At 37.8% G+C, this 14,166-nt stretch overlaps 1 protein-coding gene across 4 annotated transcripts in view; it reads right to left on the minus strand.

The window, feature by feature from the left end:
• Positions 1 to 3,101: 3,101 nt before the first annotated feature.
• LOC149564418 (protein WEAK CHLOROPLAST MOVEMENT UNDER BLUE LIGHT 1-like) overlaps positions 3,102 to 14,166 on the minus strand; it is a 77,747-nt gene continuing 66,682 nt past the window's right edge. For all 4 annotated transcript variants that reach the window (XM_089817974.1, XM_089817975.1, XM_089817972.1 and 1 more), the window contains one exon: positions 3,102 to 5,466. In XM_089817974.1, the coding sequence (XP_089674100.1) occupies positions 3,544 to 5,466 (1,923 nt within the window). In that variant the 3' untranslated portion in view covers positions 3,102 to 3,543. The remainder of the gene's footprint in view (positions 5,467 to 14,166) is intronic.

A 14,166-nucleotide genomic window follows, 5' to 3' on the forward strand; every position in this document is an offset into this window, starting at 1 on the left:
AATCAAAAGGAAAGAAGTAGTGTAAGGATCCTAAGAATTGTGAGAGAGGTTATGATTCTCCTTCACAACAAACTTTTGAGTCCATGTCCGCTTCATAAAAGGAATCATCTAGAAGGAACGGGGTAAAATGTGCAAATTCTAAAAATAAAGAATATGATTAGCATAAATATTTCAATAAGTATATTGATGAGTCCACTAACAATCTTCTAAAGAACAATATTAAGTTGCTCTCATCAATGTCTACTCCTAAACATTTGTTATCTTCTCCATCTACATCATCAACCAAGGATAAAGGTAAGGGTCAAACACTCATGGCTTCTTCGCATGTTGAATGTGGTAGATGAATTATTGATGTAGGTACTTCACATCCTATGACATCTTCTATGAATATTTTCTCTGCTATCTTGATGGGTAAAAACACAAACATGAAGGATTGTGGGAAGGGTTGTATTGATATGGGTGAAGGGACATTAATGATTTTCTTTGTGTATCCTTATTATAGAATATGATTAAAGCCAACTTCACAGTGCGCTAAGATGACCTGCATGCAAATAACCTATCGAAGAGAAACCAAAGGAGGAAGGAGCAATGGCTTGGAGAAACTAAACGGACTTGAGAAAAAAAATATTCCAAAGAAAACAAATTTTCTATAAAATATTCTCAATGTCAATATGTTATATAAAATTACAATAGGAGAGCTCAAATATAAAGGCCTCCAGGAAGCTTCTAGAACAAGCTAGAAGATGTTAGGAGATAAGTGTGACAACTAAGCATATGTTCACAAAAAGTGGATTACCCTCCAAGTAGGTGAGAGGATAAGTATGACAAGATGTTGACAACATGAGCACAAACTTCTGTGTTGTCAACAAGTCAACATGTAAAGCTATGCTAACTCCTAGGTGACAACTAATGTCTAATGCATTTAACCTGTGTAAACTCAAGTAAAAGCATAAATAATAATAAATAATTATTTACTCTAACGCTTATCACTAATATCCTTTCTAATTATCAAATTACTCATAATGAACAAGGTAAAATTTTCGAGTTCATTCATTATTATGTCTACATTAGAGACATGGAGACTAGACATGTCATAGTTTTGGGAGTTAGTGGTCATTTGTCATGCTTGTAATTCTATTTACATTTTTTTATTGATGGCAATGATGATGTTCTCGATGCATCCACCCTTCTACAAAGGGTGAATTATGTATGTGACGAGAAACAACTATTGAGCGTCCTACTCCTCCACCGCCTACTTCTCTAGATTTGAGTTTACTTTTCAATGTAATTACCATTGTACTTTGTATCATGCAGCATGGGATAACTACTTGGATGGCATTTTAGATATATTTGTTGCGATTCATATAGAATATTTGGGAGACATACTTGAGGGGGTTTCTCCTCTTTGATGACAATTTTATCACATGTGGGATTTGAGACACTTCTTCACCTTCTTTTGAGATTGACATCCTCAATACTCTTCCTTTAATTGATTTGTCACATTTCATGGTTTAGCTTGATGATGTGATGTTTTTTTTGTGCTTGGAGATGCCTATTTAGCCTTTAGAGATGCATATTTGGAGAATTCTTCCTTTCATTTGGACACGGATTGACTTCTTTACCATTTGACATACTTATTTCTTCCTAAGGGGAGACATGTTGCATGTAAGCATTGGAATTTCTTTCATTTGCAAGTACACTTCGTCAACATTGGAGCTTCGTTATTATGGGGGGGATATTATGCCTCCTACTTAACTTACTATGGGAGGATAATAGATTGTATATACATGATGTGTGTAGTCCTTGAGGGGTCTTGAGTCCTCCATCCATCCATATTGTGTATTTTCATCTCTCCTTTTAGAGTGGAGTTTTGTCCCATGGAGTTTTCTCTCTTTCTTCGCTTTATGAGAGATTGATCACATTCCTTGTATTGTACATGGGTACCTAACATGGCCTAGTAGCCAAGATCCATCTTGCATTGTGAATTTAAGTGCACTCCTCTAAGTTGCACTTAAAGGGTGTTGGTGTAAATAAATAATTATATTTTACTAAAAGTAAAAGCTTACTTAGGTTAATGCATTGCATAGTGATTTACATTTGAGACACCTAGGATTATGCACCAATATTTCGATGTGGTGTGGGAGAAATTCCACTTTAGGTGGTAATAATTGTTATCATATTCCACTTTGTGTGAAATCCACCTTTAGTGCACGTATCACATTATCATCCTCCACATGTTGCACAATACTTCATTCGATAATGGAGGATGATCTTTCTTTGGTGGATCTATGTGATTCCACCTTGTGTGGGTGATAACTTATCTAATATGTATCACTTTCTTTTTTGGTCTTATCTATGAAAAATCTACTCAACTTACTCATTATTAATCTATATAGATTATTTGAGTATCAAAAAGAATATATTCAAAAATAACACAACTACAACTTCACAAATAAAATCACAAAAAAAATTATCCAACACTATTTTCTATCACTAATACTCTAAACAATATAACTTTCATACACAAATTTATCAGGGTAAGTAAAATAGGTTGAAATCAAAAGGTGCCCCTTCGAAGTGATATACCCACAGGTACACTATATCTGAAACAGATTCTTATACTATTATAGAGTTTGTCGTTTACCAAAAAAACATAATAAAATGCAAAAACTTGCTTGCACTCGCCAAACAATTCTGACACGAAAATGTGGAAAAAATTACTAGTCACACTTTATCATGAAAGTGACCAACATAATCAAATTTTGACAATGGCTTGACAAGGACGAACGATGCTCTTTTTATCACGCATTGCCTGTCATTGCATTCTATTTACGTGCAGTCTAGTTTATAAATATTAAATTAGCAGAATTAAATAGTTACAAGGGAATACTGACATATCCGAGCAAAAAAAACACTGTGGTGTTTATTGTCTTGTTTTCATAAAATTAAAAAATAGAAAGAGAGTTCATGCTAAAAAAAATCAAAATAAATGAATATATTAGAAGACCAATCTCGACAGGAAAAAACTGCACTGAATTATTCTTACCTGTCAATCAAATTTTGCACACTGAAGTATCATTCCAGGTAATAAATATCCGAGAGGTCAAAGTTTTCAATAAAACATTAAATTACAATTTTCTTACAAAAGAATAACACAATATGCTAAGCTCCTTTCATGATCTCGGGGATCTCCATTTTCAAAGTTATTTATAACATAGTATTTCCTGCAGAATTATCCACAAAAAATTCCGACACTACAATCATTGTGTATACATTATTACAACTTCAGCAGAAATTCTGAATTAAGGCTAAATATGCCTCCTCACTTTGTTACTTGAATGGAGGAAATGCGAGAAAAGCTCAGCTCGACAATTTACAAACGGGGTGTACAATAGCAAAACCAATACCCAATAAATAATAATAATTCCCGTTATGCTGGTAATCGTAGAAATATATGACACTAGATAACAGGAAAACTATCAAATGTCCATACTTACAAGCGTTCTCCTGGAATATAGGTTTACCATTTTTCACTATGCAGTGTCACTTCAACAATTGATTTCTCTTGCGCACCAGAAACATTACAATACGAGGAAAAAAGGATTTCTTTTTTCTCTTTGTAGAGAATTGATCATCCTCAAGCTGTTTGCCCTCAAAATTCTCAGGTGATGAAATTTTTGTACTCATTTCTTGCATTTGTGATCCTAATGCTGCTTCTTGAGCGCCAGCACGTTCTTTCATACTACTTTGTTCATTTCCATTTGAAGCTGTCAGATCTTTTTCATTACTGGCAGGACTCTGTGGTGCTACAGAGGTTTTCACTCCAGTCGCTGGATCACCTGCCTTCCTACGCTGTTCATGTTCTGCTCTCCACTTTCGCAGCTCATCCTCAACAGCAAGCTTCCCTGCCTTTGCTTCACTTGCCTTTTTCAAGGCATCCTGTAGTGCCTCCTTCCTTGCATTTATTTCCTTGCTTGCTTCCTCAAATTTCTTCATAACAATCTCTTGACTCCCCCTGGCAGCATCTATTTGGCTTATAGCAGCTGCCACTCGGCTGTTTGCTAGCTCCTCAGCTTCATGTACTCTTTTGCTTAATGCATAGTACTCCTCTAAAGACAGTGTCACTACAGATGAATTATTTGTCTCTGAAGATCCTCCTGCAGACTCACTTTCATTTAAAACTTTGATTGCATTAAGAGCTATCGCCTCTGAAGCCCTGGCTGCTTCCATCTCTTTCATTGCTGCTTGCAACCTACTCTCTGCAGTACTGGTAGCAGCCCGAGCCTGTTCAACTTCCTCCCTAGATTTACGCATATTATCTCTGGCAATTTCAGCTTTGGCCTTGGCTTCGTCTGCTTCAGCAGCAGCTTGTTGTAGAGCCTTAGGAAGCTCCGCCATGGTTTCCTTGGCTTGCCTTTCTCCTGCATGAACCAATTCAAGTTCTTCCCCTGCCTTCTTCAATTCAGCTTCCAAAGCAGCAACTGCAACAGAGGCCATTCCTTCTCTTTGTCGCATTGTTGCTAGTGCTGCCTTCTCTGCTTCTAATTCTGCTTGCATAGACTCAACAGCAACTTTCAAACTTGCTACTTCGTCTGTTGCATCTTTCAAGTTTGCATTTATCTCCTCTAGTTCTGTTCCAACTGATTCGAGGGCTGTAATTGCTTTTGCCTCTGCCACTTTTGCTTGTTCGAGCTCGTCCTTTGCTTTTGCCAGACGGACTTCAGCTTCTGCTGATTCTGTTGCTAAGTTTGAATCAGCTTCCTTACAGGATTCAAGTTCCGCTTTTAAATTCTGAAGCAACGATGATGCAGCTTCAAGCTTAGAGTTCAAATCTTGAGCTAAAGCAAGTTCTTTTTTAAGCATTTCAAGCTCTTCTGTTGCATGCTTTATTTCCCGAGCCCTTGCTCTAGCCTCTTGGTCCTTAGAAACTGCTGCAGCAACTCGCTGTTCCTCTGCCTCCTGAAGTGCAACATGAGCCATATCCAAAGAGTCCTTGGTCGCAATAAGCTCTAAGGTGAGTTCATCAACCTTTTTCTCCATTTCCTCAGATGCATTAAAGGCCTCTTCTGCATTTTTTATGGCAATATCCCTCTCATTCATCAAATGCTGGTACTCGGATTTCATTGTTTCCAATTCATTCTTCACTGCTTGCAAATCTGCAAGAGCTGTTGCATGCCTAGTCTTGGCAACCTCTATCTGTGTCTTCCAGGCAACACTAACTTCATCTGTTATGCCTTTTTCCATCTCCTCAACCCTCAGCCTTGCAAGCTCTGAGTCTTGTGCTGCCTGCTCCTCTGCAGTCTGTGCTCTCTCCAAATTTAGAGTTAGTTCTTCAATGAGCTTTTTCATGCCATCCAGCTCCTTAAGGACTTGTACCTTCTCATTTTCCGCTTCAACCAGTTGTTTCTTCAGTTCAGGCAGATCTTCTTGCACCCTTTGAAGCTCACTCTCTACAAATTGGCGTTTCTATAAAAATAGATTTTGTGTTAGCTTCCAAATTGAAAATCCCAATTCCAGATGTGATATTGAATGTACATATAGATATTCCCTTAACACAGCATTTTTAAGATCAAAAAATTATTGCTAATAAAAAATCACATAATACCAGTAACTGTTACTGCAGTAGAGAAGTAAATGATGCATAAATCAATCATGATTGTAGTCAGGCCAGATAAATGAACATCAGAGCAGGTATTTAGGTTGGCCTGAGGGAGATGAACTGGGGATACATATAATAATCTAGTTCAGAACTGAAAGAATGCTATGTCGTAAATAGAACAACTTTCGGAAAACCACCATTAACATTATTATCCCCATATTTATAAGTCCTAGAAAGTGGATGGGGCATGTATCTGAGAGAAAATAAGGCACTGTGTCATCTTCTCTTGTTTTCTTAATTGAAATTTTTGCATGAAGTATTCCTTCACAATGAAAACTTTATTTGCTTTAGGTATCCTAGTTAAAGAGTATAAATTTGTAAGGTTCAGAAGCTGTGATAAATTCCATAATTTGGAAATCATAATAACTGTACTGATATAAAAACAACTAACTTACCTAGTTAAAGAGTATAAATTTGTAAGGTTCAGAAGCTGTGATAAATTCCATAATTTGGAAATCATAATAACTGTACTGATATAAAAACAACTAACTTACAAATAACAGAAAAATCAATAGCTCTATCATCTAACGTAACTTTGCAGAAAGATGCTAGCTTTATAAGGTTTAGAAGTGAAGGATGGAATGTCAAAATTTTAACTTCTCAACTAACATAGAAACATGCAAATCAGTATTGTTTAGGGGGGCAAGCTAATAAGTAGTAGATCCATGTAATCAAAAGGCGTTGATTTGTGCCAACACGAATGAGCAAAGCCACGATGCAATGGAGAGTAGGCTAGGGAATCTGAGTAATCCGAGTGTGTTGAGAGAAGTGACACCTAACGAATTTATCAACTTAATAAGTGAAGTACCAATATCCAAAGGAAATGTTGTTGTAGGTGTTCACTTGGATGGTTATAAAATAGAGGTGATCAACATGGAGACTTTAGAGCTTCTTCTAGAATCTAAAAATATAGAGGCAATAAAATATTCCTTGAGTTCTCATATTTATTGAAGTGTTTTTTGGTCTCTATCTCCTAGAAGGAACAAAAACAGTGGACCCAACCTTGATGAGAAATGTGACGATTAGTTTCAACCTATAATTAGTGAAAGCACAATCTGAACTATCCAAGGGGAAACCTCAATTTCATGGTACCAATGACATTGGAGATAGTGAAGGAAATGATAAAACCATCAACCCACAGTAAGAAATGCTTGGAGTAGAAAGACAACTTGCGGTTAAGCGACTCATAGGAGGAGACCGGAGTGGCCTAAATATATTATCTGTAGATTTCCTCTGTTGCATCTCTAGTGATGACTTCCTTCACGAGGAGCCAAGGGGCATCCAAGGAGCACATAAAAGTAGGTTCCCTATCAATAGCGATGCCAAAACAAAGAATCGACATGGTCAAGCACCACCATATGTTGGTGTCTAGAGGAGACCAAGAAAGCATAGGGAGCAAGTGAAACAACTCTCTCAAAGGAGCAGAGAACTAAAAAATACTATCTCATGACTGAAAGCAATACTATCTCATGACTGAAAGCTGAGGCCCCCATTGATTGCAATTTGTGGATGTTGAAAGTGGGCCTCAAGATAGTCTTAAGGAGTAGCAATTGGGCAGCAAATTGCTTAAATAATGCATTGAGGAACCATTTATTTGCAACAAATCACAAACTGGAACATGAGAATTTTGAACTTTCATACAAGCCTATGCAAACAATGCCCAAGCTAGATCCACAAACCTCTAAGCCATTAAATGTTGAAGGCTTGATCATTGTCCTAGAAATGGATTTGAAAATGCCAACATTCCAAGAAACAAAGAGACACCACCCTCGCAAAGACACGTGTCAAAGGTAAACATCAAGCTAAAGGATAGACCAAAAATTGGACGCCCAAGTATGCATAAGCTAATATGATCTCTAGAAAATCCCCCTTGCAGAAAAACTAGAGTCTACCGAAAGAGCTTGGCAGTAATGAAGAGCATGGAAAGGTTAGAGGCAAGGGAATCCAGCAGTATTTATTGGGGGCCTTGGAAATCAATTGTTTTGATGGTGCACAACTTCAATATAGCTCTTTGGGCAAAACAAAAAAGGATTGTAGAGTGCGGGTAATGACAGCAAGATGGTCAAGGACATGATAGAGGGAACTAGTATAGTAAACCCATGCATCAATTTAATGTCAAAAACAAATATTTTTCTCAATAAAAAAGTATGACAAACGGTCTTAATTGGGTGGTGAAGATCAATGCAATGTCCCCTTTTGAAATAGACTATATTTTGCCCTCAATCACAAGTTCAACAAAAACAAGGAACTTAATATAATTAAAGATATAACTTTACCCAAAGAATGTAAAAGCAAGTTACATCCTAGTTGAGATCGTAGAATCATATTAGACAATTACTGAAAATACAATTCACAATTATTAGTACCAAGGTTAACAAACATATATTTACAATCATCTTAATCACACACACACACACACACACATACTTGGATAAGGAGACGTGATAGGGTGTCCAAAGCGATCCTTCCAGTAGGCCTAAGGGTGGATATACCATCCCTCTTGGCCACATGCGGCCTTCTACCATCCATCCTTCATGAGGTGATGTACCTAGTAAGGAAGCTTGTGGCAATTTTTTAGAGTTGCACACAAATAATAGAATTTAATTATTTGATATCATTGTTTGTTCAAAACACTTGAATACATAGGATTTGCATATCATTATTTATAGGAGGATTATTTTCTCTCCTCTAACCAAACCTCTTTTTTTATGAGTTGTTAAAAACATAAAACAGCTCAATACTAATACATATTCATACAACTAACAATAAGAAACCTAGTGACTCTATTATTATATGCATCCTATGAATGATATAATTTTCCTAACACCCACCCCCCATCCATATTGCATCATTCTCCAAATGAGGATGGTGGAACAATACTTGATGACCACATTTTGAGTTCATCATTAGATATGAGTAGGGACATAGGCATTCACATAAGACAAGAAATGGTAGAACTAGCATTACTACAATTACTATATTATCATCCAAAGATATGGACAAATACATCTGACCATGCAACTAAGGATAGTGATGCAGAGATATTTGGTCCCCAAACACTATCAAGCAACAATTCAATTGATTTATTGAACTAAGGCTTCAACCACCAAGGTTTACTTGTCCTTTCTTCACAAGGCTACATCGAATCCTTCAAATGTAGTTCTCTACGTCAATGATTTGTTCCAACACCTTCTAGGGTTTCAACATACTCAAAGGTTTTCACTCATCCTTTCAACTGGTTAAACTCCAAGCTCTTACTTGTGTAGCAACTAGGCCTAATCCTAGTAGCCCTTCAAAAGAGACCCAAAAAGAACTAATGAGTGCACCCTATTGCAATGTAAATGAGGGAGAATTGCTAAGGGCACCCTATTGCAAAAGTAGTTAACGAAGAACTGCCAAGGGCACCCTATTATAGTAGTAGCTAAGGGAGAACCACTAGTAAGGCACCCTACTACACTGTGATTATGGGAGAACTGCTAGAGCTCCCCACCACAATGAAAAGTTTGCATCTCTGAAGGCCAAGGAGAGATAAATCTATCTTCTAGGAAGGATGAGTTTCCCAAATTTTGCATATCCCTAAGGCCTTGGGAGAAGATAGTTGTAATGAGATGGTGACATGGCTTAAGGACTGTTTCAAAATATCTAAAAGGCAAATAGAGCCCGAGGAGGTCCTCCCTAGAAAGCTTGGAAGCTGATAACGAACTCTCCCTAATAATTATTCAACAAGCCTCATCATGGAACAAGTGAGAAGGAAAGTAATACTATAAATTAAGATAAGTTCTAACTTTTGAAGTTTTCTTAAGATTGAATTTTGTCATGAAATCATTGTTTGCATATCGGACTTGAAGAGTACTTGACAAGCACAAAATTTTCAACCCAGCAAAAACCTGGATAAAACTTGACAAAAACTCGGCAACTTAGAAAGAGCTAAAAATTAAATTCTCCTAAAGAAATATATTTTTTTTGTAAAATTCGATCACAAAATGTATTAATTTAAAAATTGATCACTTGAAAGAGAAAATGCATGGTTTTGTAGATAAAACAACACGAGAAAAACACATTTTAACCATCATTTTACTTGCATTGACATTTTTACCCCTAGTTTTTTGTGTCTATAAAAATGAGAGCTAAACTTGAGAATACTCTCCCAACAAAAAAAATGAAGAGTACTCAGGAACTCGAGGAGTACTCTGAGAGTTTGCAAACTATTCTTAGATTTGATAACTTTATGTTACAACTATATGATTGTGCTCATGTCAAGTTGGAATTGTTGTATTAGAACTTATCACGACAAGTTTTATTGGAAGTTTATATATACATATGTATGCACATGTTCACTTCATGGTTGCAAGATTCATAATCAAAAGCATAATAAAGAAACAAATTTTGTGAACCATTTGCCTAACCCTAGCTCATTGCAATTTGTACATTGTAGGGTTTAATCAAGAATATGTGAATTATGTGTCTACATTGTGTTTGCTTAGTGTCTCCATGCATTGATGTGTATACTTCGTGCATGCTTTGTGTCTTCATGCATTCAAACAAATGCTTCTTGTATGCCATATGTCATCATACATTCATGATTAAAATTTGTATCTCCAAGTAATCGTTCCATGTGCAAGTAAGAGAGTGAACCCAAGTTATGATTCTATCAAGATTGCATAACAAAAACCTCTCACATCAATTGCTTGAGGATAAGCAATTTTAGGAGGGAAGGACTATCATATTCCCTATTTAAAACACTAATTACGTCATTCTTATTTTTAGACAGGTTTTAATAATAAATAAGAATAAAATATTAAAAGTTATTAACAATAACAATAATATCAAAGTATGGCAATAAATAAACAAAAATATGATTATCAATAGGTAATCAATATTAAAATAATAATAAACTAATATAATTAAACATTATTTGTTATAATATTACATACATCTGTAATGATCCAATGTCCTCTGACCCTTAGTAACAAAGTGTATGCCTGAGGAATCTTCGAATCCAATGTACACGTGCCACGGGGAAGGCCTGGCTAGCTGTACGATGAGTAGGAATGGGGTGTATGGCAGCAGCAAATGTACCTCAAGTAGATGGTTGTACGGTTGGCAGTCGTACGATGGATGTGATAGCAATTTGTACAAAAAACAATACAACTGATGTAGTATGGTATGCAAGGAGGCTGTATGGAGGAGGCCATACAGGGTGTATGCAAGCCATACGGATGAACTGGGAGGCTGTATGGTGTGTATGCAAGCCGTACGGATGAACTAGGAGGCCATATGTTAATCAAAAAACTCAAGCCGTACAATGAAGTGATAAATAGCACGGATGGATGGATGAGGGCCGTACGGCTGAGCAGTACGTGAGAACACACAGTTAGGTATCTAAGACTGATACGAAACACAATCTTGCTCATACACAAACACAGAAAATGTTGATAAAATCCACACAATAATAGAGACTCGAAAGTGAATAATAATTGCCAGAAGATAATGCTCCAATTTGCCAGATCTAAGCAAAGTATTACATGCAACAACGGAATAGGGTGAGGGCTGAATCCCACCGAAACTACACCAGCCAAATATGGAAGATCTTTCACTTTCGAAATGGCAAATGATCCAAAACTCCAACAGGAATTCGCTGAACATAGAAAATAATCCAAAAGCATCCTACAGACTTCCTACAAGCCATGCTTAAATACCTGTCGGGAAACCTTTCCGAGGGTGTACAAAGATAGCCGACGGCGACACAAACTACGAAAACAAAATAAAAATGGGTCCAAGATACATTAAATCAATCGGCCCGTTACAAAAGTTTGATTTATTATTTATTTTATAACGGGAACATTACAATCCTCCTATCCCAAATTTTGCTTGTCCTCAAGCAAATGCAACGCCGGGTGTTGGAGAATGTGCTCGCCCTCTCATGTCGCGTCGTCCAACGATAGGTGTTGCCAGCATACCAAGAATTCCTTCACAGTGCAGTTCCGTAGGTCCCTCTCATGTACTTCGAGGATCTTGACTAGTTCCAAAATGAGCTTTCCTTCTTCATTGAGTAGCGGAAGGTCGGTAGCAATTGTGACGTTTTGCCCTACGGCTTTCTTCAGACAAGAGACATGGAAAACATTATGAATACAGCTACCCTCCGGAAGTTCCAGCTCATAGGAAACTTCACCAATGCGGCGAGTTACACGATAGGGGCCATAAAATCGGGGTTTCAGTTTCTCTTTTCCCTTTTCCTTCAATAAGGATTGTCGATATGGTTGGAGCCAGAGATAGACCAAATCCCCTACTTTGAAACTTCTCTCTATTCTATGTCTATCGACGTACATCTTCTGTTGATTTTGTGCCCTCTATAGATTTTCCTTCAAGCATCTCAGAATGTCTTGTCCCTCTTGAAGCCAGTCCCTCGCCCTTGGTGCGCGACTGTCACCCAGAACTATGTCGATGAAGGAAAGGGGTTCATACCCGTACAGAGCTTTGAATGGTGCCATTCTGATGGACGTGGTACATGGTATTATAGCAATATTCCCTCAGATGGATCCATTTTACCCACACTCGTTGTGCCGAAACGTAGTTCTAAAGGTAGCCTTCGAGTCATTTGTTCACAATCTCTGTTTGTTCGTCTGTCTGCAAGTGGTAACTTGTACTTGGCAATAATTTTGTCCTTGCCATCTGAAATAGTTTTGTTTAGAAGATACTGATGAATTGTCCATCCCGATCACTAATGATGTTTCGGGGTAACCCGTGCAGACGAAAGACTTCTCTAAAGAACAGATCGGCAACTTGTGTGACCTGAAGGTCGGAAGGGATGGCGAAGAAATGTGCATACTTTGTCAATCTGTCAACCACCACGAAAATACAATCCTTTCCATTCACCTTGGGAAGCCCTATTATGAAATCCATCGATATACTTTCCCACTTATGTTCGGGAATTGGCAAAGGTTGTAGCAGCCCGGCAGGTAAAGTATGTTCGGACTTGTTCTACTGGCAGACCGTACACTCTCTTACATACTGCAATACGTCCCCTTTAAGTCCTTTCCATGAAAACCTCTCTTGAAGATTTCTGTAAGTTTTGAGGAAACCCAGGTGTCCGGCTAGGGGTGAGTCATGTACTTCCTTCAAGATTTTCTGCTTCAATTTGGATTCTGGCACCAAATATATCTGATTTTTATAGTAAATGATGTCATCCATCACTCTGTACCGATCATCGTGAGTGTGGCCACCCATTATTTCATAGGCAAATGTGTTTTTGGAATATTCCACTGATAGATGTGCCTTCCAGTTAGCTGAAATCTGGTCTAGTGAGCAGATGTTGGGTTTGCAGGACAAGGCATCTGCAACCACATTGTTCTTCCCTTTCACATATTCAATGTCAAATTGAAAGCTTGAACCTTGCTTACACATTTTTGTTGCCTTTCATTCAAGTCCCGTTGCTCCAGAAAATATCTCAAATTGTTGTGATCCGTACAGACAACAAACTTGGCACCTACACATATATATTGCCAAAACTTGGTTAGTGCATGTACGATGGCCAACATTTCTTTGTCGTAGATGGAATATAGGCATTCTTTTGGCGTAAGCTTCCTACTCTCATAAGCGATGAGATGTCTATCTTGCATCAGTATCGCCCCAATGCCTTCCTTGGATGCGTCGCACTCCAAAATGAACAGTCAAGTGAAATCAAGTAGTGCAAGTATGGGACAAGTGCTCATGGCCTCTTTCAGTTTATCAAACGTGAGTTGTGCCTTTTCGTTCCACTAGAAAGACCCCTTCTTTATTAGATCCGTTAAGGATGCGCTGAGCTGAGAGAATCCTTTAACAAACCTCCTATAGTAACTGCACAGTCTAAAAAATCCTCACAAATCCGTGAGTGATTTTGGGGGAGGCCAGTCGAGGATAGCCTGAATCTTCTCCTGCTGCACTTGAACCCCTTATTTACTGACAACATGCCCCAGGTACAATATTTCTGTCCTACCAAATTCGCATTTGGATCGCTTGGCAAACAAAGACTGTTCCTCCATGATACTTGGGACTTAATTCAAATGCTTCAGGTGTTCCTCCCATGTCCTGATATAAATAAGATCATCAAAGAATACCAATAAGTACTTACGCAATTGTTTATTGAAGATGTGATTCATGCAGGATTGAAATGTAGTAGGTGCATTGGTCAATCCGAATGGCATGACCAGAAACTCATAATGTCTGTAGTGACAACAGAAGGCCGTCTTCTCTACATCTTCCTCCCTCATGCAGATCTGATGGTACCCAGAACCAAGATCTATTTTTGAAAAATAGACCACACCATGCAATTCATCCACCAACTCATCTATCCTTGAATGGGATATCTATTCTTTATTTTTATTTTGTTCAACACGCGGTAGTCCACACACATGCGCATCATCCCGTCCTTTTTGACCGATACCACAGATGACGCGAATGGGCTAGAACTACGATGGATCCATCCTTTCTCTAGCAATTCCTGAATTGTCTTTTCAATCTCATCTTTG

The sequence above is a fragment of the Cupressus sempervirens genome, chromosome 3 (genome assembly GCF_028749045.1).
Source record: "Cupressus sempervirens isolate cs-2001-9-10 chromosome 3, ASM2874904v1, whole genome shotgun sequence".
Lineage (NCBI taxonomy): Eukaryota > Viridiplantae > Streptophyta > Pinopsida > Cupressales > Cupressaceae > Cupressus > Cupressus sempervirens.